The 15,732-nt window shown below is 37.6% G+C and overlaps 1 protein-coding gene across 1 annotated transcript in view; it reads left to right on the top strand.

Annotated features, from left to right (window-relative positions):
• The window catches only part of LOC145985576 (follicle-stimulating hormone receptor-like), a 193,078-nt gene that overhangs the window by 166,917 nt on the left and 10,429 nt on the right, over window positions 1-15,732 (top strand). Inside the window, exons 7-8 of the mRNA XM_083119646.1 lie at window positions 7,623-7,691; window positions 14,731-14,805. Of these exons, the coding sequence (XP_082975772.1) occupies window positions 7,623-7,691; window positions 14,731-14,805 (144 nt within the window). The remainder of the gene's footprint in view (window positions 1-7,622; window positions 7,692-14,730; window positions 14,806-15,732) is intronic.

Genomic DNA, 15,732 nt, shown 5'->3' with positions numbered 1-15,732 from the left:
TGACGATCCTAAATCCGAAGGTTGATTGCGACAGTAACTATACACGTTAAACTGGCTTGTTTAATGCATACTAACCTTGAAGTAAGCGCGCAGCGGAAATTTCCACCTTAAAGGTCTACTTATTTGCTATGGGGCAGCTATGCTATTCGAATGTACAGATATTGTTCCAGATTATGCGAGTTTATTTACATAATGTGCAAGCACAATTAGACTACATAAATAAATAAAGTTTGTTCGACGATAAACTCGCTGAAAGAAAACATGTCTTCTCACTTAGGCCAGTTTGATGGCTATTTATTTAACTAATTAATAATGAACTAAATCTGTCTTTTGACTGTCAAGTCACTTCTTCACGTAGTATAAAAGAGAAAGATTATGAACAAAATATAATTGAGTGAGTGAGTGCAAGTTCGGAACTTAAAACATTACGGAAAGTACTTATCCTTTCTCCTCCATATCGTGGTTCCTCGGACACCTTCACAAAGTGTCTACCTTGAGGAAAACAACTTCCTCTCTGGGCCAGAATCCAAAATGCGCCGCCTGAAGGGCTGCGAGATTGCACCGAGGCTTCCTTATTACGTTATTGCGTAACCGATTCTATTGACCTCTGGTGGCAAAATTAATAATGACTCCATCAATCTGGCACAAATGAAACAGAAATATAACAAAATGACGGCTCCGCGGGCACTACGGTCCATATAACACATATGCCAGTCCTGGATAAGATCAGTCTCCTATTGCCCATCCTTTATCAATTCCCTTCAGCTCCATCTCAAGATTGTGATTCCATTTTCGTCTTGGTCTTCCTACAGGCCTCGTGCCACAAGATTTCCCTAAAAGGATCCCTTAATCCTTTCTATTTTTTCATGGGGAAAGTTCCAAGTCTTCTTGATTCAATTATTCTAATATCATGGGATGAATATAGATTATGTGGTTCAGTATCAGTATTATGTAACCAACTCCACTCGTCTGTTTAATCTCTTTTAGATCCAAATATCTTTCTTAAGGTTTTGTTTTGAAAAAAAAAAACTTCTTAAATGTATGTTCCTCTTTTAGTGTTAGGGACCATGTTTTGCCAACGTACAGAGTTACAGGCAAAATTACCGAGAGTGAGGTCAGTTAAAATTCGAGACTTATCGAAACAATATCCAGAACGATACAGACTTACTATCCCAGAGTTTTGCTTCATTCCAGACTTCATAAAATTGATTAAGTCACATGAAAATTTCTCCCATAGCAAAAATTGTTTCAGTATGGGACTTATGAGATACCAAGGACGATATAACTTCTGATCACATGTTGCTCAATGTGCAAGACGCAGAGGCACGAACTTAAGATACATTTTCGGGGGGCAAGGCAATTTTTTTTGGGGGGGGGGGAGGCGAAAGATCGACATATATGAGATCGTGACATTCCTTCGAACATGACACGAGAACGAGACTGCAAGATGAGCCGAGGTCGAAAACAGGAAGTAGTAGTAGCTTTCTTAATCTCCGGGCGAGATAAGACGAGATTGTCATGTACAGTCACAGACACTTCTGGGTTGTAGCGATTCCATTGAAAGTAAGTGTTGCCGCTACAACCCAGAGGTGTCCGTGACTGTACAAGATGTAAGCAATATCGTGAAGGAAATCAACAGCGAAAGTACATGTTTAAACAAAAAGGAAAATATAATCGTGAAACTGGTTGACTCACTGCAAAGGGAAACAAATGTAAGTTTACTTTTGGCACACATTGGGTAATCGGTACTACGGTAGACCTATAGCTTAAAGTGGAATTCCTATTACAAAAATGTGTTTTCTTTGGGAACAGATCAAACGAAATCGTTATTATATGGCGATAATATTAAGTAAGTACCGCTTCTTACGAACAATAGTAGGAAGACCCAAGATGTAAAGACTCACTTTTAAGGAATTTCTATTTCTCTTTTTCTTCCTTCCTCTCTCTCTCTCTCTCTCTCTCTCTCTCTCTCTATCTCCCTCTCTCTCTCAGCTGGCCCCCGTGCCGGAGTGTTTAGCACATTGCGGTACGACGCCAGGGGTCTCGGGTTCGAATCGCGACCTGGGCATGAATGTTTGTGAGTGTCCATTCATCAATTTCATCATATCATTACTCATCCCCATCTTCGCAAATTTGCCAAAAGTGGCACAAAAAGCGAAGTAAAATAAAGCAAATCGATCAATCTCTCTCTCTTTTCTTCTCATTTTCCTTCTCTCTTTATCTCTCTTTTCGAAGTAAATTAAGCGTGAAATGACGATAGAAAGAAATCACGAATTCAAAAAAACATAATGCTGATACTAATGTTAATGTTGATAGGAATAACCGATAAAATTATAAGGTGCAAATCCAAAATTCAGTGCAGGAATAAGTCACGAAAGGAATAACAGCAAAGCAAAACATCCTTTCTCGCGTTGAAGACTGAACCTCGTTTCGATTTCGTTCTTAACCCTTTCCCGGTCGTTTTGGTGACTCCATTACACTCTCCGTGTAATTCACCTGGAACGGCCATCTTAGCCACTAGAGGGAGATGGAGATTTATATCAATTACGGCGACAATCTAGCTTTTGTGGTCAATCGATAGCTGGAATTAAGCTTTCCACCACCCTTACGTGCGGCGGTAGGAAACAACACAGGACCACTGGGAGACAGATAAAGTGATCCTCTTCCCAGGTTATCGGAACATTTGTGAGATATACGTCTTTCGAGTTGCCTGGCAGCATATAATGAAGATCATCGGGTGAGTTATTGAAGATTCCGCCCAGCTCTTCCAGCATCTAGCCCCTCTATTCTCCGTCCGCTGTAAGAACGAATTTAAAGTAAACAAATACACATGTCTTGTGAGAAATCTTATTAGATATTCATGAATCTTGCGCGTAAGAATATAGTCCATGTTATAAAGCCATATCACTCACCGTAGTTGCTGTATTGAAGTCAAGGAGAGGGGCAGAGGGTGCGCTTGCCCCCCACCCAGTGTGTGTGTCCTCCCCTTGGCTTTACACCACGCCATGAAGGCGTATAGGAGGGGTGGAGATAGAGCCCCACACTTTCTTGATCACGGCCGAAGAGGGGTGATGTGATCAGCACCACGCCCCTAGCCGCCTTTACCTCCCAGAGTTTCCTCCAGGTACACTCTTTATACGACGCTGGGTGGGCGCCGGAGCCGCTTGAACATGTTATGAAAATCCCGGTTCTCCCCCCGCCGGGGATCGAACCCGGGTCTCTCGCATGGTAGTCAGAGGCCCTAACTTTATTTTTACGATTAAAGGAAGACCCCTTAGCGGCAGCCTTCCCCATACATCATACTCATATCAATTAATCTCATTTTCTTTCAGTACAGACGAAAACAAACATCCATGTCTTAACCGGGATTCGAACCCGGGACCCCTGGCTTTGGTTTGGTTTGAGTTGGTGTTTTAAGTCCACTTTATGCACAGTAAGGCTAATCGGGACTGGACCTACAGTTTAAAGTGGGATCCGAACCACTTGTGCCTCCACCGGGTATCGAACCCGGGACCCTTTGATTACAAGGTAATGACGCTACCACTGCGCCATGGGGGAGGCCCCGGGACCCCTGGCGTGGTAGCGTGCTGTGCGAGCAACTACACCACGGAGGTCGACATCGACTGAGCTACCGGTGCTCTCCCCCCACCCTGAAATATCTGGAAAAGGTTCCTGTAAAACGAATAGTGAAACTGTAGCGATATTTTACTGCAAATAATATTCTATTCTCTGATTTACATCCTTGAAGTTACAGAAATTAACTGTCATGACCAACAAAATAACGAAAGAACGTTTTTTTCCAGAAGTGTATTGCAATCATGTTAACTATCGTAACTAGGGGTGTGCGATGGAAAATTTTAGTCGGGACCGGATTGAAAAGGGAAATTTTATAAACCTGACGTTCGGGACTGTATAAATTTGTCGGGGTGGGAAATTTTCGAAATTATCCGACGCGGTGAAAATCTCGAATTCTACACATTATTTCACCCTGAAATGTTTATTTTACACTTGTGGGATAAAAATTGTTAATTCCAAGAATTTCCAGATACTTATAGTGCAGAAAATACAAAGAATTAACCACAATACGATCTTTTGGAATTTCTCGACTGCCCGGGATCCCGAAAAGTCTAGAAATCATTTCCCCAAGTCGAGATCTGGCCTTTGCAATTCATATGCTGTCATCTCGAATTGCATTTTTTTCTTTATTTTTCTTTTCACTACCCTTCGGCACGTAAAAGCATGGATCACCTTGAACGAGAACAGATTAAGTGATCTCCGTTTGATGTATCTGTATACAAGGGTTGTTCAAGGTTGACCGGGATTTTCGTACGTAAAAAATCGATGAATAGCCGGATTATGATGAAACGTGCGGGTGACGTAATGTATTCCTTCGGGAGTAACTAGCGCCCGGCATGACGTATTTCGCGCATGCGCAGCAGTTGCAGCGAACATGGCGGCAAGCAGTGTGTCTGTGGCTGTGGAGCAGCAGTGTGTAATCAAATTTCTCGTGAAGGAGAAAGTGAAACCAGCTGAGATTTTCAGACGATTGCAAGCACTATTAATGCCCAGTATTACTCCACATTGTTGAGTGGTGCTGTACGAAAGTCCATTCGAAAGAAAAGACCTGAGATGTTGTCTGGAAATGTCATTCTTCTCCATGACAATGCCCGCCCTCACACGGCCAATGTGACAACAACAACTCTGGCCGACATGCGCTGGGAAGTTCTGCCCCATCCCCCCTACAGTCCGGATTTAGCCCCCAGTGATTATCATTTGTTTGAACCCCTTAAAGACCATCTGGGAGGGAAGAAATTCACGACAGACGAAGCACTGCGGAGCGATGTCCTCCAGTGGCTACGACAACAACCAAGTTCTTTCTACGCCAAAGGAATTCGGGAGCTGCCAGAACGATGGCAACGGTGCCTCGGCGCGCACGGAGAATACTTTGAAGAACTGACATAGTTTGGTGTTTCTTCTGCTACCTATTTCCTCTGCAGAAATAAAAGTCCCGGTCAACCTTGAACGACCCTTGTACATCGTGAAAAAGTACAAAAAAACAAAGACAAAGAAATATTCGCAAACAATTTATAGATGTTTATGGAAAGGAAGCAAGGTGATTCACCCATTTCTGCACTTGTCAACAACATACTTTGAAATATTTCAATTTCAATTCTATAATTTGTAACGTAATAATAATAATAAACAGTAAAATATTAGATTCTATAACTGAAGGCCAAGATGTGAAATCTTACTCTCCCCCACCCGGAGAAAAAAATCTCCGGGCCTTGATTGAAGTTATAGGACCTTATATTGTGAACATTGATTGATTGATTGATTTGTTGTTGTAAGTCCACTTTATGCACAGTAAGGCTAATCGGGACTGGACCTAAAGTTTAAAGTGGGATCTGAACCACTTGTGCCTCCACCGGATATCGAACCCGGGACCCCTTGATTACAAGGCAACAACATTATATTGTGAACAGTACGGCTACGAACTAACACAGGAAAGGAACTATTTTTCAAAAGTCACGTCATTTTGTTTACCTTAACTTCATTCTTATAATGGATGGACAATAGGAAGCCTGGAATTTTCTCCTGGCCATATTTGGGACAATTTAACGGGCAATCAAGGTGCAAACTGTCGGAAAATTGTTTCCCGTAGGCTATTCCCGTACAGTAGATCTCCGTGGTGCCAACCTCTTATAATCAAATAATAACACGGTTTGTGTTATTTGTGCTGAATTAGATTATAACACATACAAAATGCCGCAATATAAAAAAACAAACAACAAAACAGACCCCACGAAATATCTAAGTCTATGCGATATCTGATTTTGAGAAAGAAATAATTAATTTAATGATGAACATTTTGCAGAAATGCAAATAATTACATCATTCGTAAAATGTAGAAATTTCGCCCTTTTCAAGTGAAGCTTCTCTTTTGGAAATAATTACCAAATCTGGCAAGTATAGGAAATGATGGAAAAATACCCTGTGCATTGAAAAAAATGAGTTTTTCGTTTGTGCTCAGCCTGGTACACCACTTAGTATTTCTCCTCAGAGTACTTACTGTCTGTACAATTCGTTACAAGCAGTGTAAGTACCAGCACTGTATTGGCATTTTGATTTAGCGTCGTTTTCTGCCATTTTTTACTAATAGCGACGACTACGATTCGAATCCGGCAACTTAGGTAGTGAAATCGGAAGTCGACCACTTAAGTATATGTACCGGCATCAATTAATTCTACTTATGCATATAGTTATCCGTTGAAATCGAACAACAATATACTTCTATAACAGACTCCACGAAATATTCGTAAACTAGCAAAATTGGGTTGGCGTTTACAAGAGGCCTTAGGGATTTAGCTGGCATGAAGACAGACGAAAGAAATATGGGTGCCTGGCAACTTTGATATCAAGCGAGACGTGACCATGCGATGTCGGAACTTCTTGAGGCGATAAAACGCAACTCTCCTCGAGCGAGTGTTCGCATTAGCTTTCTTTGTTGGCATTTTGTTCGTCTTCTGTTCTTAAAAAGACCCTGACCTATTTGCTGGTTAAAAAGTTAACTGCGGATTTGCGTTGGGAAGATTACGTCTCATTCTATTCCTTGCTTTGACCCTGTCAACAGAAGGCTGTCGACTTTCGCCAGCGTTTCTGTTCCTTGTAGCAAATCAGTTTTCAATGTCAATAAATTCATCAGTGACATGACACGATTTTGTAAATAGAGCATGATTGTTGCACTTTTACACTGTATTACCACAGATAAAGGTATTACTTTTACTTGTATTATTCATATTCCGTAAATAAATTCGACCTGGAAAGCCAAAATTATCGACGAAAATATTAGGGTAAAGTTTCTCGAAATATTAAATAGTACGATAAGATTTTTTCTGACATCATATTTTTATTCTGGTCTGTTATTCCCATTCCTACCTTAATTGAAACACATTTCTAGCTTTTGTGAAAATGGTTGTACTGGTCACATTTAACCCATAACTTTTAACTTTCAGTCAGGTGATGGCCAAGAGATTACATAAACGCATACTTTTGTTGTTTTTAGCCATATATTCTTCATAAAATCCCAAATATGCGTTGTCGTTACATGGGGGTGTCGTTGATAAAAATAATTTGTAATGGCACTTGAACTTCTCTCCCCAGGCTGCAGTACAATCTCGATGCATTCCTCACGCGTTAGGAACTCTGGCTCTTGTTTTCTCACACCTGCAGAGTGAGACATTTGTTACAATTTTGCAGCCATAACTCTTTCCTGATTAAAGATAGGTTGGAAAAACCTTCACCATAGCATTTCTCGTGAAATTCCATCCTGATTTGATATATTACATCGCTCCCTCCCCATTTAAAATTTTGAGTTCCATTCAATATGGTGTACGTCCGCTTGGAACACACCAATATGGTTCCCCTAGGCCTAACCTGTTCTATTATGACCAATTGGACTCCTTTGCATTTTAAAGGTGGTGTCAAGGGTCTTTTGAATCACCCTGTATTTTAACAGACATAATGAAACATCGACAATATTAATACTGTTATTGTAAACAACTGTGTTTTTTTTACTGTATAGCAGTGTCCTGTGTGTACAAATGAATGTTTTCTTATTTCAGGCTATTGAATTACAATGATATACGAGCTGTTCAAAGCAATGCCTTTAGTGGATCTCAAATAGCAAAATTGTAAGTATTCTGTTGTTACTTTGACTAGAAAGAACGTAATACTTTTCAGAACTGTGCGTGTTCGTTTGTCAAAATCGGGATAAAAAATTTATAAAATTTTATTTCTTGTACGTTTGTTAAGGTTCAATCGCTTTCCCCTTCTCTTATTCGCTTTTCAATTGTTTACTTTTTCTTCATTTCTCTCTGTTTGTGTGAATGTATGTCTTCTTTCTTCCACTTTCTCCATTTTGGTTCATTCTATGTTACTTTCGATTTCCTTTCTCCCTCTTTCTTCTTCTTTCTCCTTCATTGTTTCTTCCGCTCTTTTTCTTGCTTTCTTTCTCCCTTTCTTTCACCTTTGCTTCAAACACTCTTTCTCTGTTTCTTCCTCTACTTCTCTCTCTCTTTCTCTCTCCCTCCCTTCTTTCGTTCTATATCTCGAACATTCTTTCGATTTCATACATTCTGTTTCTCTGTCTCTTTCTGGCCTTTTTCTTTCTTCCTCTGCTTCTCTATCCTTTCTCTCTATTTCTCACGTTCTATCTGTCTGTTTCTACATTTGGTTTTCTACTCTGTTTTTCCTTCTTTCTATCAATCAATTCAACTCCCTTTAATTCTATGTTTCTTCCCTCTGTGTTGTGGGATTCTAGATCTATTATAAATTATTTTGAAAATTTCGTATGTACGCTATTTCTGTGAAAAACAGTCTGCTAAGACCATGCCCATGGGGGGGGGAGGGTACTGTACCCCCTCTTAAAAGTTTGAGGGAATACAATGTACGTATAGCCAACGAATTTAGTAGTGCTGTGCAGCAATTTTTGCATCGTAATTTTGATACACTCATCTTAATGTTTCGCAAAATTTCAACGTTTACACTTTCACCGAAGAAGAATTATAAACACGAGGTAATAAAAAATTCTACTTAAAATTATTGAAAGACGTCGAACTGCACCATGGGCAAAAATGTTGTGTAACCAAGCGAATGAGAAGTCAGGCGGGTGTCCACCTGTTACTGCGCCACTGATTACATATCATTATTGTAAACTTTAACGTGAAAAAATCTGAAAGTTGATCTTCATCCATTTCAATAATTTTCAAACCATATAGAAATTATGAACGTTTCTGTTGTCTCAATCTTCCTGACATAAGCATAAATGCACATGTGAAGAGTGGAACTTCATAAATAATATTATATTTTAACTGATAACAAGGTGGATTTACATCTTAAAGACTTCAATACATCCATTAAGTTACACAAACAAGCAACCCCGGTCGGTAGCTAAGGAGGGCTTCAATTGTTCTTTTCCTTGCTCGTGACGTATCGTGGGAACCAATCTTCAAATCTCACATATGAGAAGTGTGTAATGCTCTTCTTAAACGAAAAATCATGAATTAAAAAGTTTGTTCTGTGTTCATTGTTCGTAACGAACATTGTAATCGAAGTTGAAATATGACAAATTTTCCTTCGCATAATTAATTTAATTGGTATTTGAAACTGAAAATTGTAAATATTTGTAGTGATGCATTTTGTGGGAACGTGTCGTATTTCACAGCAGGTATGGATTAATCAACCACAGACAGAAGAAAAATGCACAATGCCTGATCTGCTACTCTACTTCATAAAAAATCCACACTTTTGTTGTTTCTAACACCAGACAATTATCCGATACGAAATGTAGGACCACGCTTTTGCATTGAAGCATGCATTTCTACATGTATGTGAACCTATCAACAAGATGTGAAAGAACAGTGTTTCAATATCCATATATAAAGAACAACAAACACAAATACTCGAAACAACTGTGAGGAACAGGCAAATAGAAAAACGTTTATGCACATACCTAATGCTAATATAAAGTAGTAATATTTTTACCAGACCTGCTACATTTTTACAGATTCAGAATGGAATTAATGTTGCTGTATTATAAATATACTGACAAATGTATTATTATAGCGTGAATGACAGACATTCAAAGTAATTTGAAAAATAAAAATGTTCCTCTTTTGGGTCGGTTGATTGCCTTATTCCCTGTCTGATCTGTTACTCAAATCTTTGAAGATTTATATTTTGTAACATTAGATTTCAATGTATTCTTAGCTCTTGAAGATGGAAATGTTAGTTAATTAAATAATTTAGGGCTTGTACAAAACGAAATTTCTTATTTAGGTATAATATTATTTGTTCATCTATTACATTGAAGCAGTTGTGCATTCAGGAGGTATTAAAACTATCCTGACATGTATTATTGGGCGTGACTTGCTCGGAAGCTAATATACAGTAGTTGATTTTAAGACGTTAATCCAAATGGATGTATTGTATTCGAATGAAAAATTTCGGTGGTTTAGATATCTTATTACTTTGAATCAAGGTGTTCTGAATTCGATTCAGAGGTTCAAATCCTAATTTAAACTGTAGGTCGAATATCGAATAAAAAGACGAACTTAAAAGGGGAAGAAGGTTATTCAAAATTACGTAGCGGAAGCGGGGGCTAGTTGCAACAGAGGTAGGTTGCAACATTGTTAATATCTCCTCAACGTGAAGAGTTATGAGAACGAACTTGTCCTTCGCGCATGCGCATTTTGTGGAGGAAGAAACGTTCTAGATTGTTGGTGCACGCGGGCTGATAACAGTTACAGGAAATAAGAATTGTTGTTTTCAGACTAGGTGAGTAAAATTTGAATAATTTATTTTGAAGTGACTGGCGACTAGGACAAGTAACTGTCGTTGACTATGTTGCTATTAATGCTACACATGTACTTTCACCTGTAAAAGAATAACAGCCATGTTTACAAGGAGATTCATGTTGAAGACATTTTCGTCTTTTTGTTAAGTAAAGTGGGTGAGGGGTAAGTTACAACAGGTGGAAGGGAGTGAGTACAGTGTATAGATTGTGACGGGTGGGCACATTTCAAGAAATATGCGAAAGAAGATGCGTTTTATGTCTGTCATCATTGTTTCTCAGATTTAAAAAAATGTTTATTTTGTTTGTATTCTCCTTTATCTAGCGTACAGTTATAAACCACAAATATGCTAAATTTAGGTCTAGGCCTACTTGAAGTTTAAAATATTGTTACAATGCCAGCATATGTTGAACAGTTTCTATCATAATATTCATATCGTTTTTTGTATAATTCGTTAAATAAATTAATATTTTCGTTCTTACTTTCATTTATGTTTCCAAGTGTTGCAACAAAAGTTAGGTGTTTGGAAATTTTAAATTTCCAATAAAAGTACATGAGTGTCGAGGTTCTCAAATTTTCTGTGCAAGTGGAATGTATCCCACCTTTCAACTACAAAGTTTCGTGGACGCATGTTGAAAAGCAAAAATTATACAATTTTTTGAAGTTGAAAATTTTAAAAGTGTTGCAACTAGCCCCCGCTTCCCCTACAAGTGGGAAGTTTATCTAAAATTTATTTCATACACTATGATCTTGTTAATAATTTGCGAATAGACTCATCATACATAACACAAAGAAAACAGGATCGGGACACTGAGGGACGAGGTCCTCCAGCCTTCTCTCGCCACTCACACTATTATTATTATTATTACTGTTATTTCGCCAAGAGCGGTAGTGTCCCGTTTAGGATTGGAATATGGAAGAGGATTCGAGTATTTGTAGGAAGAAGTATCAAATCTTGGTGCTTATTAATAGAACCAAAATGTCTGTATATATACGTTTGTGTTTTCTAAGATTAGCCTATTGTACTTGAGGAATAAATATAATAAAATAAAAATATATACAGAATATGAATATAAAATATAACAAACAAAATCATATACTATATGTTTGACCAGTGTTTCCAAAATTTCTAAATTGACTTGTATATGTTAAGGATTTGTTTGGTGCTGATATTCAGCTTGAAAATCTTACAGATTGGAATATATGATATTATCTAGTAAAACTCTGGTTTCCCTTCATACGCAAAAATCTCTCGCCTTTTTTACAAAGAAACACTTCAATTACTGATATTTTTTCTCTTCAGATATTTCTATGATCCTACACAGAATACATTATTTCTGACTTGGAATAAAGCAAACGCCAATGTGAATGTCGACATGAACGACATGTGCCATTAAGTTTGGCTGCTCCTTTGGCCCCCGCCAGCAAAGCAGTCTTTGAAATTTCTTTGCTTTCGAAGACCTAAAAAATTCGGTTTAAAAATAAATCTCCTTAGAATTCCTTATAGAACATTCAGGCGAATCTTCGTGTGGTTTCATTTTCCTGGTGTCTAGAGGCTTATATAGCCACGAAACTATTGCAAATATCTAGACAACAACAAAGTAAACCACACGAGGACTCACGTGAATGCTCTGGAAGGAATTCCAAGCAAGTATAATTTCTCAGATTTTCGGATATCATAGCACTTTATAAAAGTAAAGGAAACTTCGAAAACGGTTTTGTTGGCGTCGGCAAATGGTCCAGCTTAGTCTTAAGTACTTCTTTAAATTATCACCCATTTTTCCATAACTTAATCATGAACTTTGTCAAAAGGTGTCCGAATGAAAAACCTATACTTACACCTATATAGGCCTATGGGGATTTTGTTGGAATTGGAGATTGTGAGGAGATGAGAGTAATCTCTTTTTTAACTCAGTCCCGTCCCGAATTTTGAGACGAGTTACGTCTTTTAAAACTTGAGACGACAATGAGTCCAAACATTTCGACACTTTTGGAGACGAGATCGACGAGAGCCACTCTTTAAGAATATCTAAGGATTAATAATTCAAATAGTTAATATCCCTCATTCGGAGCTACGTGACGTCAATGCTGTTCACATTTCCTGTAAACACACTTTTAAGGACATAACGGAAGATAAAGCGTTAGGTATGCAGTCTTATTTAAAGAAGGTGTTTGTTGACCCTGCATTAGATTTTAAAATCATCTTGAGAGCTAGAACCTTTAGATTCCGCCATTGGTGTATGCAGAGGGGAAATTTTGAGAAAATCAAGATTGTTACGTGAAAGCAGTAAATAATTCGGATAAACCAAAGTGATAAATGCAAACTCCTCTTAAAGTGACACGAGATAACCATTCATGTCTTTGAATAAGTCTAAAATGAAACCTGTGCCCTAAAATCACACCTTTATAATTCCAACCCCTCGAAAAAATTCTGCGTATGTTAGTAGATTCCGCATGTAGTCTTCTGCATTGAAATATAAACCACACACATTTTGTATGTTTTATGACATAAAGATGTCGTATATTGACATCTTTACACTTGCACGCACGAATCCTCTGGTCACAAAGCGAAGAATCCTTTGGAAAATAGCCGGTCCCCGTGGCAGAGTGGTTAGCAAATCTTCACACATAAGCCAAAAGTGGCACGAAAAGGGAAGTAAAATAAATCAAATCAATCAATCAAACCTTTGGAAAATAATTATAAGAAATGTTTGTATCTTTGAACATACGACTGTCAGCAACAGCAGAAGCTAGAAGTATTATAACTTGACCATTTTCATATTAACAAAATAGCTTAGTGTATTTATAAGTACAATACAACTTTCCCCATGTGTAATAACTGGTTATGAATTGTTGATATGGAATACTGCTTGAATGCTGAAAAAGTCACATCAAATTTCATAATGTAATCTGGCTACAGGTAAATCATAATTTTGAAAGTCTTATATATTCAGAGAAAACAATTAAGTGCTCTTTTATGATACAACAGAAATAAGTAAAAACATCAGTAATGTACTTTTCCGCAGTTTAAAAATTGAGTTCTAAGGCCATTCCTTTTTAGAAATGAGGTATTAATTTCACAATTACATAATATTATATATATTTTTAACGATTCAATAACTAATCATGTTACAAACTATTCATCAATTATCACGTAATTATTTCTACCAGTTTTCACTAAAATATACATATATTTAATTTTTTCGAATTAAGTGAATCATACGATGTTTCATGTCAATATCATGTTACGCGATACAATTAAAGTGACGGAGATAATCAGAGTCAGCAAAATACAAATATGAAAAGAAAAGATTTCCGCTACTGGATTCGAACTTACAACCTTGAGATTATATAGAGCTAATTTGCCACAACAAGACATTTGTGATATGAATGATACATATATTTTCTATTGTTTTTAGGTTTGAACTAGGAATCGAAATACACTGATTTAACAACTTACATTTGATTTCAATTACAAAACTTGCCTTTGCACGTTATTTTGTTTAATGTGTGATACTAATTGTATAAAACTATTGCTCAAAACATTAATTCAGAACATCTATAATGCTGAAGCGTGGCCTCGGATTGCACATTATATAGCTTGCAATGTATCTGAAAATAAGCAATTTCAACCCCCTTAAAGTGAAAACCTTAAATATTTTTAGTAATTACGAACCATAAATGAACTGTCACATCAAGATATAAGCATTTCTGTGCTCCATTTCAAGTTTTCACTTTGTGCTCTTTTTCGATATGTGGTTAATGCAACACTTCTACTTGTACTTTCGGGGGTTAGATTCACTGGATCCCAAGATTCGTCATCAGATCGCATGCATTTTGAGCAAACAAGCTTACGCCCCAACCTTATATAATTCTAATAACCTTGCAAACAAGGTGCATAATAGTTGCTATGCACAGACTAATGCACTTGGCCATAGCTGCTAGTTCACCATACATAATAATGCATGTTATAGTATATAACAGTTTCTCTCTCAACAATTGACTTAAAATTGCAAAATTCTGATAACCACAATCAGCTTCCTTTAGAGAACTCTTTATTTGTTCATTACTTGAAAGTACATTGTGTAAGACAACAATGTTCTTTTGTTATCCTTGCTTTCAGAGACAACGTAAACAGTACAAAAAGAACTGCAAATATTACACTTCAAATACGGTGCTTATGAGGATCTTTCATATTCACGATGGCCTTTATGGTTTACAACCCGGAGGGCGGAAAGGTACGCTAAATTACTGACACATTCGTGTTGAGAAACTAGCCTACTCCGAGAGAGAAATAGCTGTGTGATGTAATATGATTGACAATTGAATATTTACGAGGAAAGACTATGCAAACAAATTTCTCTTTCTTTTTGAACAGGAGCCTAAAGGGGAACCGGATGTTGACAGAGCTCTCATTGGACGCTTTCAGTGGCCTGAGGAGTTTACGAACGCTGTGAGTATTGAAGAAAACTATTTTTGTTTGTACGGATATGAATTTCTCCTTTAATACAGAGGACCCCCCCCCCCAAAATAAAATGAATACACACTTGAACAACAACGAAAAAACCTGTGTAAAAGCTTGTATGCATGAATATTTGTTATTTTGCCTCGCTTTTCAGCTACTTTTGGCGATGAGGATGAGTGATGATGGGACACTCACAAACAACACCCATGCCTAGGCCGGACTTGAACCCGGTATCTTTGGTGGCAAGATCAAAAGTCGCAATTAACGGTCTGTGAATAATGAATGAGTTATTTCAAATTTTGCGTGAGTCGCCACTTGTGGACTTTTTGCATCCTTCAATGTATAGGGGGATATATACCCTTATCTAAAATCATTATACCTTAATGATAAAACAAAGATGTAAAGAGTACCTTCAGAAAAGTTAAAGGTGAAAGGTTTTAAAGGGATCAGCACAGGAAAAACACAAAAAGTAAGGCTAGTTTAAAAACTATTTCTCTTCTAGTCTACGGTTATTACAATCATAAAAACACAGTTTTTGTTTCAAACTAAACATAAATGTCTGATGAAGGGAGCGTGTGTTCTCCTGAAAAGTCACAACAAAAACTGTGTTCTTATGCTTGTAACAAGCGTAGACTACAAGAGAAATAATTATGCAATTCAAGCAATGCGCACATACAAGAAAAAATAGTATAAACATTTCCTCAGAAACAATAAAGCTTAAAACTTAAGTTTGTGTATACATCATGTCAGGGTCTACTCCGCAGGTGCTCAAAGTTGTCACCTTTAACATCCAGACACTTCTGATTTTTGCTTGAGCAACGTTGGAAAAGTGTCCACTGGAATTGATGCTAACGTCATCTTGATTTTACCGAAGTGTGGCCTTGTTGTTGGAGGTTCTATTGCAAACTCACGCCT

Source organism: Lepisma saccharinum, chromosome 3, assembly GCF_977018435.1.
Source record: "Lepisma saccharinum chromosome 3, izLepSacc3.1, whole genome shotgun sequence".
NCBI classification, from domain to species: Eukaryota; Metazoa; Arthropoda; class Insecta; order Zygentoma; family Lepismatidae; genus Lepisma; species Lepisma saccharinum.
This window is presented reverse-complemented; position numbering and strand designations above follow the sequence as displayed.